The sequence below is a fragment of the Solea solea genome, chromosome 18 (genome assembly GCF_958295425.1).
Source record: "Solea solea chromosome 18, fSolSol10.1, whole genome shotgun sequence".
NCBI lineage: Eukaryota > Metazoa > Chordata > Actinopteri > Pleuronectiformes > Soleidae > Solea > Solea solea.
Window position 1 is genome coordinate 19,070,332 of NC_081151.1, and position 14,735 is coordinate 19,085,066.

The window sequence follows — 14,735 nt, forward strand, 5'->3', positions numbered from 1 at the left end:
GCTTTTATATGTGTATATTTGCGTTAAAATAAAAAAATAAAATAAGTTTGTATTCATAGCTCAAATATAAGTATTTTATTTGTGCCTTTTAATCTTTTTAATGTTTGTGTTTTGAAGTGGAAAACTGCTACAGAACAGGCTAAAATAACTCAAATATATTATGTGATAAATGGAAGTGATCCCACATGACTCTCACACTTGATTTGACCACTGGACCACAGTAACATTACCAGGCTGAAGTGACTCATATTAGATTTGTTCCACGATGTGAGTCAGATGGAATTTTTTATTTTATTTCTGGTCTGTTATTATCATCAAAACAGTTGGCAATCTAGTACTCGATGAATCATTGCAGTCCTAAACCAGGGGTCTGCATCTGCACGTACAGAGCCATTTCTTCTTTTTATAAGTTCAGAGAAACTGAACTGAAAACAAACTGTGGTGTAATGAAATCAAAAATTATATGAAATAACGTTAGGCTCAACATTGTACCTCAATGTATTTATTTTTCTTTTAAAACATACAAATAGAATATTTAAAAAAGCAGATGAAAAATGTTAAGCCAAGGTATCAGGAAGTAAAACTACAGACATTTACTTTTTAAAAACGTACACACACACAAAAATGTTCAGTTTACGCCTCACTGTCACGGAGGGACTACAAGGTTAATGGATTCACTCACAAGTCCACAACAACACGAGTGCAAAGTAAATCAATTACCTTCGGGAAAAAAAGAAAGAGAGAGAGGAATTCCCATGTCATTTTCACCATTCCAGAATACCTCCCATAATCCAATAACCTACCTTATCTCTGAGTAGAACAACTGATACAGTGTTAAACTACAAGAATTTACACGATAAAGAACTTCTGTGTACCACAAAAAAAACAAGAAGCTGATGGATCGTCAAAGTGCTTAGACACGGTCCGAGGATTTTACCACATCTGCGTTTTCTTCCACGTCTTTAGAGCAGATCTGCCCTCAGTTTGTTGTACAACCGTTCGCTTATTTCTGAGCTCCTTCAGTTCACCAGCCGGCGTATACAGGCTCTGCGTCGCAGGGGATCCCGTAGTATCGACCTTGAGGTCGCTCTTTGCATAGCAACGGCGCTCGAGCGACAGACAGCTCTCCGTCAGTGTCTCTCTGTCGACGCACGATCACTAAAATGATGAAGAGTAAGGCCACTGGAGGAGGAGGAAGAAGAGGAGGAGAGGGGAAATAAACAAAGAGATTACAGGGAGCGATCATGTACGCGAGGTCTAATCACACGCATTGCTACATAGGCATGATACTTATTTTGGTTGATTATATCTTGTTTATGAATATAATGTCTTTGCAGTGTAAGGACAGATGCATACTTTGTTTTCAAGTCAATATTTTAAAAAAATGTTTCCATGAGGGTAGATTAATAAACTAAATTAAAATGAAATCAGTGTCATGCATCGCTGACATAAGGACACACACACAGTTATTAACTCTAACTCCTTCAAACCTCTTCTTAAATGTCACTTTAATCACATGGCTTTTGCTTATTAAGGATTGGTACTCTACTATCACTTTATGGATTTAGGTAGAATATGAGTGAATTAGGGCTTTTATTTTGTAATGCCACATCGAATGGTCTGATATTTTGTGAGGGTCACCCTAAGGTGGTCTGCTATCAGTGAGAAGTGGAATTTGCTTGTGGAAACTGGTACTTTTCTTTTTATATAGATGTAGTTTTTGAAATTGCACGCTCTTACCGTAATGTCTAGTATATATAGACATTGTAAAACAAAGTTTTGGAAACCGTGGATTATTGGTCAGTCGTGGTGAGCGTGTCGCAGCGCTGCTACTTACCTCCACCTCCAATAACTAGCAGAGCAATTGTGACCGGCGCCAGTTCACAAGTGTCCCCTGCTTTCCTGAAGAAGGTCTCCATGCAGTAACCTGGAGCCGCGCTGCCCTCTGGACAAAAGGCGTCACTCGGACAAAGAACCGGGTTCACGTCGGGACTCTGAAGAGAAACAGTTGAGTAGGCTACACCTGGACTTGTCATAGACTTGTATGGTGTGAGACTGTATGTGTGAGACTCACAGGGCAGTAGTGATTCTCCGGGCAGATGTCGCAGCTTTCCCGACCCCAGTGGATCTGGAAGGAGCCGCTGCCGCAGATCTGACACATCGTTTGATGCGGAGCTTTGTGCATGCCTGTGGAAAACAAAAACATCATGGTTGTGATTCAGCGAAATGCTGAAAAAAATAAAATGTTGCAAATCGCACAGCGATGATGCACCTTCAGGTTTGCGTGGTGGTGCGTGAACTACCTGGTCGGCACGGTGTGCAGTCTTTAGCGGACGTCTGCAGAGCCTCTGATCCTCCAGGACACACCTGGCAACGTGCACAACCAGTGGAGCTGTAACAGAGAGCAACATGGAGTCATAACAACTGTATGAGACCATATCATTTTTTAACTCATCTTACAGATAAACATTACAATTCTTTATGTGGATTAGCATAAATAAAGATCAGTTGACCTTTCAGTCGTCTAGATGGTGCCACTAGAGCTGTAGTGTGACTATATCGCATAATTGCGATTTCACAAATACTCAGCATATCACAGTATCATAGATAAAGATATAGACAGTAGTTATAGTTAAGTCTCCAGGAAAAGAATGTAAGTCAATTTAATGTCCTCTAAAGTCATGCAAACCAGACTCTGTGTGTGTGTGTGTGTGTGTGTGTGTGTGTGTGTGTGTGTGTGTTTGTGTGTGTGTCCACACTGGCACACAAAAGCATGGGATAAAAGCATGTGATGTTTTTTTTGGATTAGTGATTATTGCAAACAGTCGAGATAGTGAGAAGTGAAGGTTTCACCCACACACTTCAAAAGCAACGTCTTACTTGCAGAAAGTGCCTCTGACGCACGGCGCGCATGACGTGGAACTCAGCTGCGACGTGAAGGAACCTGAACGCAACCGAGACAAAGCAAGGTTTTGATTGTATGACAGAAAAAAGTCTAATTATTTTGACAACAGGCAAACTATTCTCACACACACACACACCTGGTGAACAGCCTGCGCAGCTTTCAGCCCCCGTGTTATTGTTGAAGGATCCAGCAGGACACGGGTGACATAATGGACTTCCGGTGAAACTGTGTGGTAGAGGTATAAATGACGAGTAAAAAAAATAGACAATAAAGTATCAGGAGAAGTGGAAAAAAAGAGTCTCACTTGGTGTAGGAACCCCGGCTGCAGGGCAGACACTGCTGCTGTCCCGCAAGTGGCTGATAGAAGCCTGTGGGACACGAGAGGCAGGCGCCAGGAAATAGACACAGCCCGGGGTCGGGGCAGCACGCACACAGCAGGGTGTCTACAGGAGGGACGGGGACATTTTTAACAATTTAAAATGAAGAAAAACACTGCAGTTGTGTTAAATGTTGAAATTTGGAAAAGTGTGAAACATATTTACGATAACATTTGTTTGAGTCTTTGTCTCTCAATGTGCAAAAACAGGCCGCAAAATGGAAACTATGGACGGGTGATCTTCCGACTCTCTCCTAAATTACCGTAATAACCAGAAAATAGTTCCGTTTTCCTCAGCCTCTCAGTTGGGGCAATGTCTCTGAGTGTTTTCCTGGCCCTAGACGTAACAAATGTTGGTTACATTCAAACCGCTTTCAAATGAGTTCACATGATGCTGATTAAGCCTCGACAACACTCCCTGTGTGTCTTAGAATAGCAGTATTTAGATCTCATGTTGCCCCCGGCAACGTTCCCACACTGACTGCACACAGGAAGTGATTAATTTTCTGTCTGTCAGGACGGGACGGCGGTCACAGCATACACAGATAAGTGCAAACCATTATTGAAATGGTTGAAACTCAAAACAAATGAACAAAAGTTGAAACAAACTTACATATTTGAAAAAAAAAACTTTCACGTTGGTCTCATGTTGGTAACTGGTTTCATATTTTTGTAAATTCGACAGTTTGCCACTTCCAGGCCACCGTAGGTTTGGTAACTCATGGAAATCATGTTACATATCGTTTTCTGTTCATGACAAACAGAGGTTATGCACTGTCGCTTTAAAGCCCTGTCATATGACATTTTTAGAGCTCGTCTTTTCCTTAAACACAGTCGTGACAGGCAGCTAATAACAAAAATGAATGAGTTTAAGAGGCGGTCCACACGGAAGCAGGGTTTTAGGGACTGAAACGGTAGTTTCTGAAACTGCCTGCCGGAGTGGGAAAATCTCAAAACGCCAAATTATTCACACTGACGCCAATTTTTAACGTTTTAATGCTGTAATCTTAGAAACTTTGACGCCAATACGCTATTTTAGGAATGCAATGACGTCATATTCCCAGCTCTCTCTTGCGCAGTCAGTGATTGTCTTGTGTTTGGAAATTGTTTGACAGTGTTATCAGCTACTTGTCAATGAAAAGGAGCTAAAGTCAGTCTGAAGAGATGCTCGATATCCCTAGAACACGTCCTGTGTGTGCTCTCCTCCAATTTTTTGCTTGCACATTTGGTTCCCAGAACGTTACTTTGTCACAACCTTTAGAGAACGTTCTCTAAAGGTCGCTAGATTTGACGCAAGTTGCTTTCTTTGGAAAAAAAAAAAGCCGCCGTGGGTCTGTAAAGTCTTTAAATATGCACGCAGAAACGGCACGATTACGTAAACAAACCTTGACTCAGTTCCTTCTGTTTGTGTTATTATATCTGTAATGAGTGATAACATCTTCTTGTAGCGTTACAGCACGACTTACAGTCCTGGCAACTTTTTTTAACAACAAAGAAAAAGACTGTTTACAATTCGTGCCGTTTCCGTGTGGATGTTTCCATGATCAAAGCAACTCTGAACTGAGAGAGGGTCTTGTTTCAGTCTGGTCCCTTTTGCCCGGGGCCCAAAAACAAAAAAGGGGCCCTAGAAACGCCTCTGTCAATGACACACATATAAAAGTCAGATGACACGCTCGTTGACTCACTGTTGTCGTATTGCGACCCCGGTGCACACGGCTGACAAGTGGTGGCGTTGAATGCAAAGCAGCTCGGGGTCGTGCTGCTGAGGATCACAGGGGTGAGAGTCAGACTGGTCACATTCTCGATGAACGCGGTGGTGTTCATCACGGCGGGGGGGAGTGTGGTCTGACTGACCACCAGGCCTGGAATAAGAGAGGTACACTGACCGTTAACAGTGTGTGACAGTGGACACACAAGTTTGTCATTGTCACGACAACTCAAATTGCAGAGGATTGACAGTAAATCGGTACATTTACAGGTTCAGCCTGACCCCACGTGTGTCTATACCTCAATTTATGTATTAATATTTATTTCAGTCAATAAATTAAAATCTTATAAACAAGTTTGATAAAAATGTATGTAACTAGTTTAGGAGGGTGTCACTGGCAACCAGGTTGTTATAGTTAATGAAAACGAACAAAATGACAAAAACTAAAATTGAAAAAAACACAATAAAAATAAAAACTGGAACTGAATTGTGTGTTTATAAAACTAACTATAACTAAATAAAATTGTAGTTGAATGGTGCACATTTTGTACGTAAGGCTGCTTTCTTGTTATATTAGATTTAGGGCCCTTTTTAAAAATGCATCTTTTGCTCGGTTTTTCTGACACAATCCCTCTAATGACCTTTTTGAATCTTGCACCTGGCAAAAGAAATCCAAAACTGACTAATTTACAAAAAATAAAAACTAGCAAACCCGCTCTAAAAACTCATTAAAACTCACTCCTTTTAAAAACAAAAAGTCAAAACTAATATATATATATGTATACGCTTGTAGGAAAGGCTCTTTATCCAAGTACACGACCTGAAAACACGAGTCAATCTTGATATTAAAATGTTTTCCATGCTAAAAACCTTCATTGTCTTCCACTAGTTGTGCGTTTTAGACCAAGCCCCAAAACACATGACAGTGGTTTTGGCTCTGCAGACCCACAGGTCCTCCAGCATGAAGACTGACTCCTCCGCTCACCCACATGACCTGGGAAACTACTGAGTGTGTCTTTCTTCTTGAATGTATTATGCCCAGAATATTACAGGGGAAATATGATAGAATAGGATAGTTCATTGTCATTGGTGTGCTACCCTGAAGCTAAAAAACAAGTTAGAACTGTAATAAAATAACTACATAGTATTACTGTAATATTATACATACTATATATACATATATGTATATATAGTTCACACCTGTTTCTCTGTGTTGTTGCAAAATCTTTAGGTCACGCCAAACAAATCTGAAGCAAAACATTATGCGAGTGGGAAGTGAAAGCAGCAGCAGGTACACACACACACACACACACACGTGTGTGAAGAACACAGCACACATTGTGGTCGTAATCACATTAGCCGTGTATTAAGTGCTTTCCTGAGTACGAGTCATCCTATTCACTAAATGTAATTAGTCAGAGAGAGAGAGGAAAAGAAAGGAGAGGAGAGGGGTCATGTGATTCCACTGGGTTGGTTGGCAACATTTTACTTTTTCGATTACTTTACTTTACACTGAGCCTGAATCACCCATAGACCCTACCTGTCCTGTATGGGGATTAGATTATCTATTATATAATGTAGTACCAGAGGTGGAAAGTTATGAATTGAGTAGGTTTTTGTCATTTTTACACTTTTACTTAAGTGTGTTTTTATGGGAGTTACCGAGTAAAACAATGTAGGCCTGAATTTAATAATAAGAAAATAAAAAAATAAAAAAATAAACGTTTTTGCACGACACAAGATAGGACCCCAAAAAGTACATTTTAAACGAGCTCCTTTTGTTTTTAACTTTAACTTGAGGACATTTTTGGACCAGCACTTTTACTTGTTTTCGCCCACTTCCCCCAATTCACTTTCTATTACAGAATCAGATTAAATTTGACCATTTTCTTCATTTTCTTCACATCTTTTACTCATAAACCTTAACCGAAACACAGTAAGTAGGGCAGTGCAGGGCTTTTATGTTTTTTTGAAGGAAGTGACTTTGACTTCAACTTTTTCCAACCCAATCTTCCTTTTGCTGTTGTGGGAATGAGACGTGTATCTGAGATCCACTGTCTCATGATCGAATAACACATTTGTTTCTGGAAATTAGTAAAAAATACTGTATATTTTTTATTTATTTTTTAAATGGTATTAAAATAGTGGTACTTTTACTTGAGTAGAATAGTTCAGTACTTCTGTGTAGTACAATACAAACATGGTGATTAGTCATTTCCAAAAACACATAAAGTTGAATTAAATATCCACATTTTCTAAAATATCCACATTTTCTTTAACCTTTTAACACTATATTTTATATTTTGGGTTGTATTTACATTTAGTTTTCAAAGCAAAAAAAAAAGTAACAGGTAATGAATAATCTGCGGGTAAAGCCTCTTATAATAATAATAATAATAGAAGAGATTAGTCCTCACCTATGAAGCATGCGGCGATGACGGGCACAAGTTTATTGCTCCACTCCATCCTCCACGTTTGCTCGAGCGTGACAAACCAAACAGTGTCCGTCTACAGCAGCAGCAGCATCTCATCCCTGACTCTTGTCTCTGTCACTGCAGTGAACGTCTGCGCGGCGCTGGGCTTGTTTCTCTCTGCTCCCATCAGTGTCATATGACAAAATACAACATCATGTGATTTTACTTTGCAGGAGAAAAAAAAAAAATGGACCAAAAAAAAACAAAAAACTCTTTGTCATTACGCCGGACAGCCAGCAGGGGCGCAACTGCTCCTTGTACAGTGGACACATCTATCTATTGAAATTAACAATGAATTTTTGTCTGTATATAGAATCAAAATTTTTTTTTTACACATATAATATATAATTCACATGTAATAGGCACAAATACGTGTCTCTATATTCACAGGTAATGTAAATGTGACCCACATCTGTTTGATCAGTGACATGTTGTACAGTAACGTAGGTAAATAAGGAAATGACAACCACCTCCTCACTCTGGAGGAGGAGAAATTTCTAAATAAGTCACAAGCTAAAGGTTCCTGTTTCACTTACTGTAACACGCACACGCACACATGAGGACATCCATTTCCTGTAGACTTACTTCAACCTTAACCATAATAATGAGTGCCCGAACTCTGACCCTTAACCTTCACATTAAAAAATGTCTTCACCTTAGTCATTTACGTTATGAGGACCTGATTTTTGTCCCCATAACATGACTGTGTAAACTGATATAGGTCCCCACAACATAAGGAATACCAAATACACACACACACACACAGGTTTGCACAGTTAATCTTCTTAGGACACAACAAAGCATCGTCCCTCATCTTAACCACGACCAGTCAATGCCTAACCCTAACCTTAATTAACCTCATCATAATTCAAATCTTATCCAGTTTTTTTTTTTTTTTTTTTAACTCATTAGGACCAGGTTCTGGTTTCCATGAGGTCCTGACAAGAGTGTATATGCCAGAAAAGGTAGTAACACATGCACAGAGAGAGAGAGAGAGAGAGAGGAAATGGAAAAACACAGATGATATCAACAATGTATTTATTATTACAGTTATCATTTGATCACAGTTTCCACCATTTTTACACACTCTGAGGTCTCATAGCTTTATATATCTACTCAATCTGATTTTTGTTTATGTATCTGTTTATATATCTTATCAGAATGATGTGCAATGTTTATTTTGGGTGTAAAAAGATGGGCGGAAACTGTTATTTACTGTTAAAAACGATCTACAGTGAAATCACAAGAGCAGTATAATGTATGTATGTTTGTGCATAATATCACAGCCATTTCCATCACATTTAACATTTTTTTGCAGAGGTCAAACCAGCCATGTCCAACACTTTCCAGCACACTTGTTCTGGAGCATCCTGTTTTCTAAGAAGCCTCCTGGATGTGACGCTCTAGACTCAGCTGCAGCTCCTTCCAGCTTTTCTTTGTGTTTGCCTGGTGAAACAGGAAATGGTGAGTATACAACAACAATAATAATAATAATAATAATAATAATGATGTTTCCTGGGACTGAAATGTATAAAAGAATACTTGTACTTGAGTAAAAGAACAAGTATCTTACCAGAAAATGACTTTGGTACTTTTTATAATATTACTTAAAGTATATTACATTCACTGTAATATAAAATGTGCTTAAGTTATAGAAGTAAAAGTATTAAAAAAAGTTAGTCACGATAGCTCAGTGGTAGGGCGAGTTGTCTTTCAACTAGAAGGTTGTGGGTTCAATTCCTGGCTCCGCTAGTATATATGATGTCCTTGAGCAAGGCATTTAACCCCATGTTGCAGTGTGCGAGACTAGAGACTAGAAAAGCTCTATATAAATACAGACCATTACCAACTCTTCTTCTTCTGATTTTATTTGGTAGTAACGCGTAACAAAGATAGTGAAAGGAAATGTAGTAAAAGTTGTAAGAAATACAAATAACAAAGTAAAGTATTTGTACTTTGTTACATTAAGGTACCTCTTGTACAGGAGTGCTTTTTGTGGCGTGTCGAACGTTTGTGGCTTTGCTTCGGTCGATCTCTTTCAGTCGGTGCCGCTCCTGCCGTAACTCCTCGTGCTGCTTCCTGAGGGCCAAGATCTTGTCACTTGGCATGGTGTACTGCTTATGTCTGCTTTTCATGGCTTTCTCCTCCTCCCTCCTGCGACACGCCAGGAAAATTTGATTATTATCTGTGGGGGATTTGTGCATTTTTGCATGTTGGTTCTTCTTCCTCTTGCGTCATTTTCCTAACCTGACGACGGCAGCTTGTGCCATCGCTTTCCAGTAGAGGTCGTTGTTCTCCATGCGCTCCAAATGCAGCCGCTTCTTGGTCTCCTTCACCTCCAGAATTTGCCTCCGTTTCTCATGCACCTCCGCTTGCTGGATCACCTTCAGGCGGGAGAGTCGCTCCTTCAGCTCAGCCATGGACATCTCTGCCAGCAGCTGATGTCCTGCAGTCTGGCATGGATCGACAGTTTTGAGTTGGAGAGACAGTATTAGAATACACGTGTGCAATGTCCTTTCCCGTTTGACTCACCTCAGTTTCATCAAAATAGTTTATTCTAATGTGAGGCATCGACTCCATGATGCGGATTTCGCGGATGATTTCAAATCTTCTGCTCATCTCGGCCTGTGCGTCCTCCAGTGCTTGTTGAAGGAGCTCTTGAGTTTGCCCCGAGACTTCTTTCACTGTGAGATTGGCACGAAACGACAAAGGAAATCATGATGCAGCACTTTTTCTTTGTAAAACAGTACATTTGAAAATTCATAGATAACAATAATAACTAGGAGTGCGCGCAGTTGGGCCAAGGTGGACGCCAAATTCAAAATGGCTGACTTCCTGTTGAGTCGAGGTCATGGTCCCAATGGAATTTTTTGTTCGTCTTGGGCTGAACCACGTTCCCACCAAATTTCGCGAAATTCGGCGCAACTAGGTTTCGGCCTGCTCCATAGGCGTTTGACCTGAGGGGTGGCACTAGCTACTGAGCCATTTTACATTACGTTCTTTTTGCACATTATTTTATCAAATTTTTTTAGATGGACGGATGGATGGATGGATGCAAAGAAATGAGAGGACATACCTATACTTTGTTTGAATTTCTGTATCTTCTCTTTGGCTGCTTTTGAGTTCTTGTGCCCCTCTGCCACTTGTTGCACTAAGTCTCTAATTTCCTTTTCCTCCTGCAGCCTCTTGTCCGCATATCTCCTCATCAGCTCGGCTGTCTAACAAAGCACAACAAAGCAAAGCCGTAACAAGAAACACATTTTCCATGCATAATTGCAAATGACAGAGTCTACATAGTCCACACATGCTGTGCTTGTGAGACTTAATGCACGGTGTAATCCTCTGTAAATGGCATCCTGGCTCTGTTCTCTCACCTCTTCTTTCTTCAGCTGAGCAGACTTCTGGTTGCGCTCCATGACGAGCGCGCGGGCACGGACCGCCGCGTCATAGCTGATGTGTCCCTCCAGGCGCCTGCACTCGATCCTCTCCAGCTCCTCCTGAAGGTCCTTCTCACGCATCTCCTTCTGCCACTGGTAGAAAGTCGAGGCCTCGAGGGCCCCTTTGGCCAAATGCTCCAATCTGTGCCACGTAAACAGAACATGTAAATATTTATTATATTTAAAATATATTCCTATACGCGACAAACACAAACTAGTGACTTTTAAAGCAGTTATTTTCGATGTATTGAATCATTAGAATCAGGTAATTAAAAAGATTTATTCAGTACTTCCTGCATGACCGGAGCACAGACTCTGTCTGACAGTGCTGTCGCTGAATCCACCAGACTCCTCTGTTAAATATTGAGATTTTAGACATTTCCTTGCTAAATGTTGGAGATAAGCGGTATTTCAAGTCGTTTTAATTGATCTACAACGCTCATCCTCTTCCAGTGATGACACTGGACCAACCGCAGGCCGGCAGTCTGATGACGTCACACACAGTATCGGCTCAGCTCACTTGGAACCTCTCCAGAGCTGGTACTAAAAAAAAAAGTACCAGGTACCGGGTACTATCGCTAATGGAAAAGCAAAAAAAACAAAAAAACATGCCGTGCCGAGGCGAGTCAAGTCGCGCTGGGACCATGTTGTGGAAAAGCGCCATTTGACATTAGGGTTGCCAGCAGAGTTACTTAAACACAGCAGCAGTAGTAACCAGTAAACAAGCCTAAAAAGCCTCACTTCTCCTCTCAGAAATGTCTTGACCAAAGCAAATGTTTTTACAGCCTGTTATCGTTCTGTTACCTCTGCAGTTCCTTCTCCCTCAGACGGTTTCGTAGCGCCTCCTGCCTCAGTGCAGCCGCACTGTTGAGCTTGACAGGACAACTGCTGATCTAACGGCATCAGAAAAGCACGCGAGTTATAACGCGATGGATGGAAAATAGAGCCTCTGAAGGCGTGAAATAGTCAGACCTCACCTTAGTACTGGGAGGAGGTCCCGAGGAGTAGAATTTGAACTTGTACTTTGAATTCAACTCCTCCTGAATCTGCGACATCACTTGCTGAAGAGAAGAGGATGTGCAGCCGATCAGAATGTGGTGAAAATACAAGGTGAAAGCAACAGGTCACAGAAAAATAGGCCTCACCACGGTGCGTTCAGACTTCTGTGGGTTTCCGACTCTGAACAGTTTCATGTTCGCCTCGTGCATCAGCTCCTTTGGTAAAAGACACATTGACAGGAATGTACAATGAGGTTGTTCCTGATAAAATACATCAAATTGGCACATAAAATACGTTGTTATTAAGTATAAATTTGAATGTTTTAACTGCTGGATAATATACCAGATGTTGATTTCCTCTGTGCTCATGCTCATTTTATATATTTTTGTTCATAAAAACGATCCAGGCCAACTTTGAACTGTGACATAATTCCAAACTTCACAAATTCAAGTACTTTTTGCTCAGATGTGTTTATATAGTTGGTGAAATTGCCGATAGGTCGTGCTGGAAAAAAAGGATATAAGACACTCCATACTGAAAAAAGCAGCCTAAATACTTTAAATAGGGTTAAGTGTTTTTTTTTGTTGTTGTATTATAGCAGCCGTTTTGTGTGTAAACGCGTTTAAATTGTGTACCTCAGTTCTTTGATGGTTCTTTAGTTTCATCTCCTCTATGACTCTCGCCTCCTTTGGGGCCTGGTATGTGCTCTGTGGAACCTTAAAGAAAAAGAAAGAAGGATTCTCTGCATTATGACCCAGCTCTATATCCCCCCCCGCCTTAAAGGATATAGTGTAGGTTAAAACAGTAATGTAAACTAACCGGTTTGCTCTTTTCCTGCAGTGGGATGAGTTCGGGCATCGGTAGAGGTCGTGGTTTTGGTTTGGTGAGGGAGAACTCCTGGGGCTTGGTGATTTTGACTGGAGGTTTTTTGGCCTGACTCATACAAGACATTCGGACCGCGAGGTGGTCCACGAGAATTTCAATATCCGGGTGCCATCTAAAGGACAAATAGACATTTGTCTTAACGTGAAATGTGACAGTCTGAGAAGGAATGTCTCTGTTTTCTGTCTTACTTCAGCAGAGGACCAATCCAGTGTTTCTCCACGTAGCTGGCGTCGTAGATTTTATTCCACTCCTCTTGGATCCACGTGGTGAGGTTTGTGGAGAAGAAATGCAGGAACTACAACAACAGGGACACGGCGGCGCTCCGATTGATGCTCGTTTTACAACACCGTGACATTGATGTGCATGCGTTCGAACGTCACTTACCGTGTACATCTTCCTGGCGTCCAGAGATTTGATGATGTCGCTAAAGCGCTGATATCCAATGTCGTTCAGGACAAACGTGGTGAGGTAACAGATCACTAGAGATAATTGAAATAGGAGGGATGAAAGTGTTGTTTTAACTCAGTCTGAAAAAAAATCATACTTTTTTTTGGTTCATTCACTGACTGACTGACCCACAAACTGGCTGCGATCACGTCTGTTTATCCATGTGAAATTCTGGCTGTAGAAGACGTCGACAACGGCGTCCAGTACCTTTTTGTACTCGGTACATCCGACGATTAGATCGAGTATGAACGTCTTATCCTGAGCATCCTCGTTCTGCAACAAATAACACACGTTTATGTGTTGTATACATCTCTCACATAAACTATAAGTCACTTTTTTCCTTTCTGTTCTGCTGTTTTACGGCCACAAAACCCAACAGTTTTTGTTTTACAGTTTTCATGTCATGTAAGCACGTTAGTCTGACTAAAATCGAGCTAGTCTTAGTTGGACTAACATACCTGGACAATGTGATTCATAGTCCAATTACTCCTGCATTTACACGCTTAATCGGACTGGAGTTGGACTTTGCGTTCTGTTTCACTCAATGAAAATTTCATTTAAATTATCGTTAGTTTTCGTTAACTATGATAACCTTGGTGTGAAGGGATAAAACAATGAAATGATAACATGACCTACCTGCAGGTCTTCTGAGGCATTTTTAATGAAGTCATCCAAACCCTGTTTGCCAGTGTTGAACTTATCAAGCAACGCGATGGCCGTCTTGACAAGTGATTGTTGTTGTTCTTGATGATTCAAGGCAGCAGACATCCATAATGTAGCACTACTCCTCTCCTTCGCCTCTTCTTCTCCGCCGGACACATACCTCAGTGTCATTTTATGACATATAAACAATCAGTTTCTAAGGAAAATGTTATGTTTTGTTGAATTGTTTGTTGAGTCTTTTACAGCAGTTGCATTACTGCCCTCCTTCTGGACTCTTCTCTTTCCTTTGCCTCCTCTTCTTCTTCTTCTCCTTCCTTTCGTTCCAAATCCTCCTTCAAAATGTTCTTCCACCCATTTGTTCCTTTTCCCTGTCCCTGTTTTTCAATAAAGTTGAGTCATTCAACCATCCATCCACACCGACTTTGATCTTTGGTGATGACAGAATTTAAGAGAGATTCACTAACAGCTTGTTTTCGAGCTCGACGCCGTTGCCATGTCCATACGTTGCTAGGCAACACAATGGTGGTAAACAGAAATGTATCGCAGCCCAAAAACACCTATTTTAACTCCTCACAAGTGCAGCAACGCCAACAACAGTGGATTCTATTTGTTTCCTGTTGTTGTCATCGTGCCGTTTTTAATGAAACACTTTTGAAAAACATTAGTGGTCTGAAATGAACACCGATCCTTTGTTTTGTTGCGCCCCCCCTACCCCCCCCAACAAAAAATGATGACGTATCACATCATAATGTCTGCGCGAGCCAAACGCTGCGTTCAATGCCGTCGGAAACGCCGCAACGCTAAACGCTGCGTGTTTTGTTGCCAATATCATTTTGAGTGA

The 14,735-nt window shown here is 40.9% G+C and overlaps 2 protein-coding genes across 2 annotated transcripts; both read right to left on the reverse strand.

Moving 5' to 3' along the window:
- Positions 1–486: 486 nt before the first annotated feature.
- On the reverse strand, positions 487–7,586 carry si:dkey-21a6.5 (laminin subunit gamma-2). The gene is made up of 9 exons (XM_058615028.1): positions 7,407–7,586; positions 4,967–5,143; positions 3,210–3,348; positions 3,042–3,130; positions 2,881–2,944; positions 2,304–2,392; positions 2,075–2,187; positions 1,838–1,994; positions 487–1,182 (listed from the first exon to the last, which is right to left on the reverse strand). Exons 1-9 carry the CDS (start codon positions 7,453–7,455, stop codon positions 1,025–1,027), a joined length of 1,035 nt encoding a protein of 344 aa, XP_058471011.1. The 5' UTR covers positions 7,456–7,586; the 3' UTR covers positions 487–1,024.
- Positions 7,587–8,790: 1,204 nt separating this feature from the next.
- Positions 8,791–14,595, reverse strand: cfap99 (cilia and flagella associated protein 99). Its single transcript, XM_058615027.1, has 15 exons — positions 13,868–14,595; positions 13,360–13,504; positions 13,169–13,263; positions 12,973–13,079; positions 12,719–12,896; positions 12,535–12,615; positions 12,046–12,114; positions 11,878–11,961; positions 11,705–11,793; positions 10,838–11,042; positions 10,540–10,681; positions 9,996–10,147; positions 9,711–9,916; positions 9,437–9,617; positions 8,791–8,909 (listed from the first exon to the last, which is right to left on the reverse strand). Exons 1-15 carry the CDS (start codon positions 14,063–14,065, stop codon positions 8,841–8,843), a joined length of 2,001 nt encoding a protein of 666 aa, XP_058471010.1. The 5' UTR covers positions 14,066–14,595; the 3' UTR covers positions 8,791–8,840.
- Between the last annotated feature and the right edge of the window lie 140 nt (positions 14,596–14,735).

Excerpts from the sequence above, each read along its gene's own strand:
- cfap99 (XM_058615027.1), bottom strand. The coding sequence starts at position 14,065 with ATGACACTGAGGTATGTGTCCGGCGGAGAAGAAGAGGCGAAGGAGAGG. Across the intron at positions 12,616-12,718 it reads TGCAGGAAAAGAGCAAACCG|GTTCCACAGAGCACATACCA; the intron begins GTTAGTTTACAT and ends TTTTTCTTTAAG. Across the intron at positions 10,148-10,539 it reads GAAATTCAAACAAAGTATAG|TGAAAGAAGTCTCGGGGCAA; the intron begins GTATGTCCTCTC and ends CCAATCTCACAG.
- si:dkey-21a6.5 (XM_058615028.1), bottom strand. The coding sequence starts at position 7,455 with ATGGAGTGGAGCAATAAACTTGTGCCCGTCATCGCCGCATGCTTCATA. Across the intron at positions 3,131-3,209 it reads AGCCGGGGTTCCTACACCAA|TTTCACCGGAAGTCCATTAT; the intron begins GTGAGACTCTTT and ends TCTACCACACAG. Across the intron at positions 2,393-2,880 it reads GTCAGAGGCACTTTCTGCAA|CTCCACTGGTTGTGCACGTT; the intron begins GTAAGACGTTGC and ends TCTCTGTTACAG.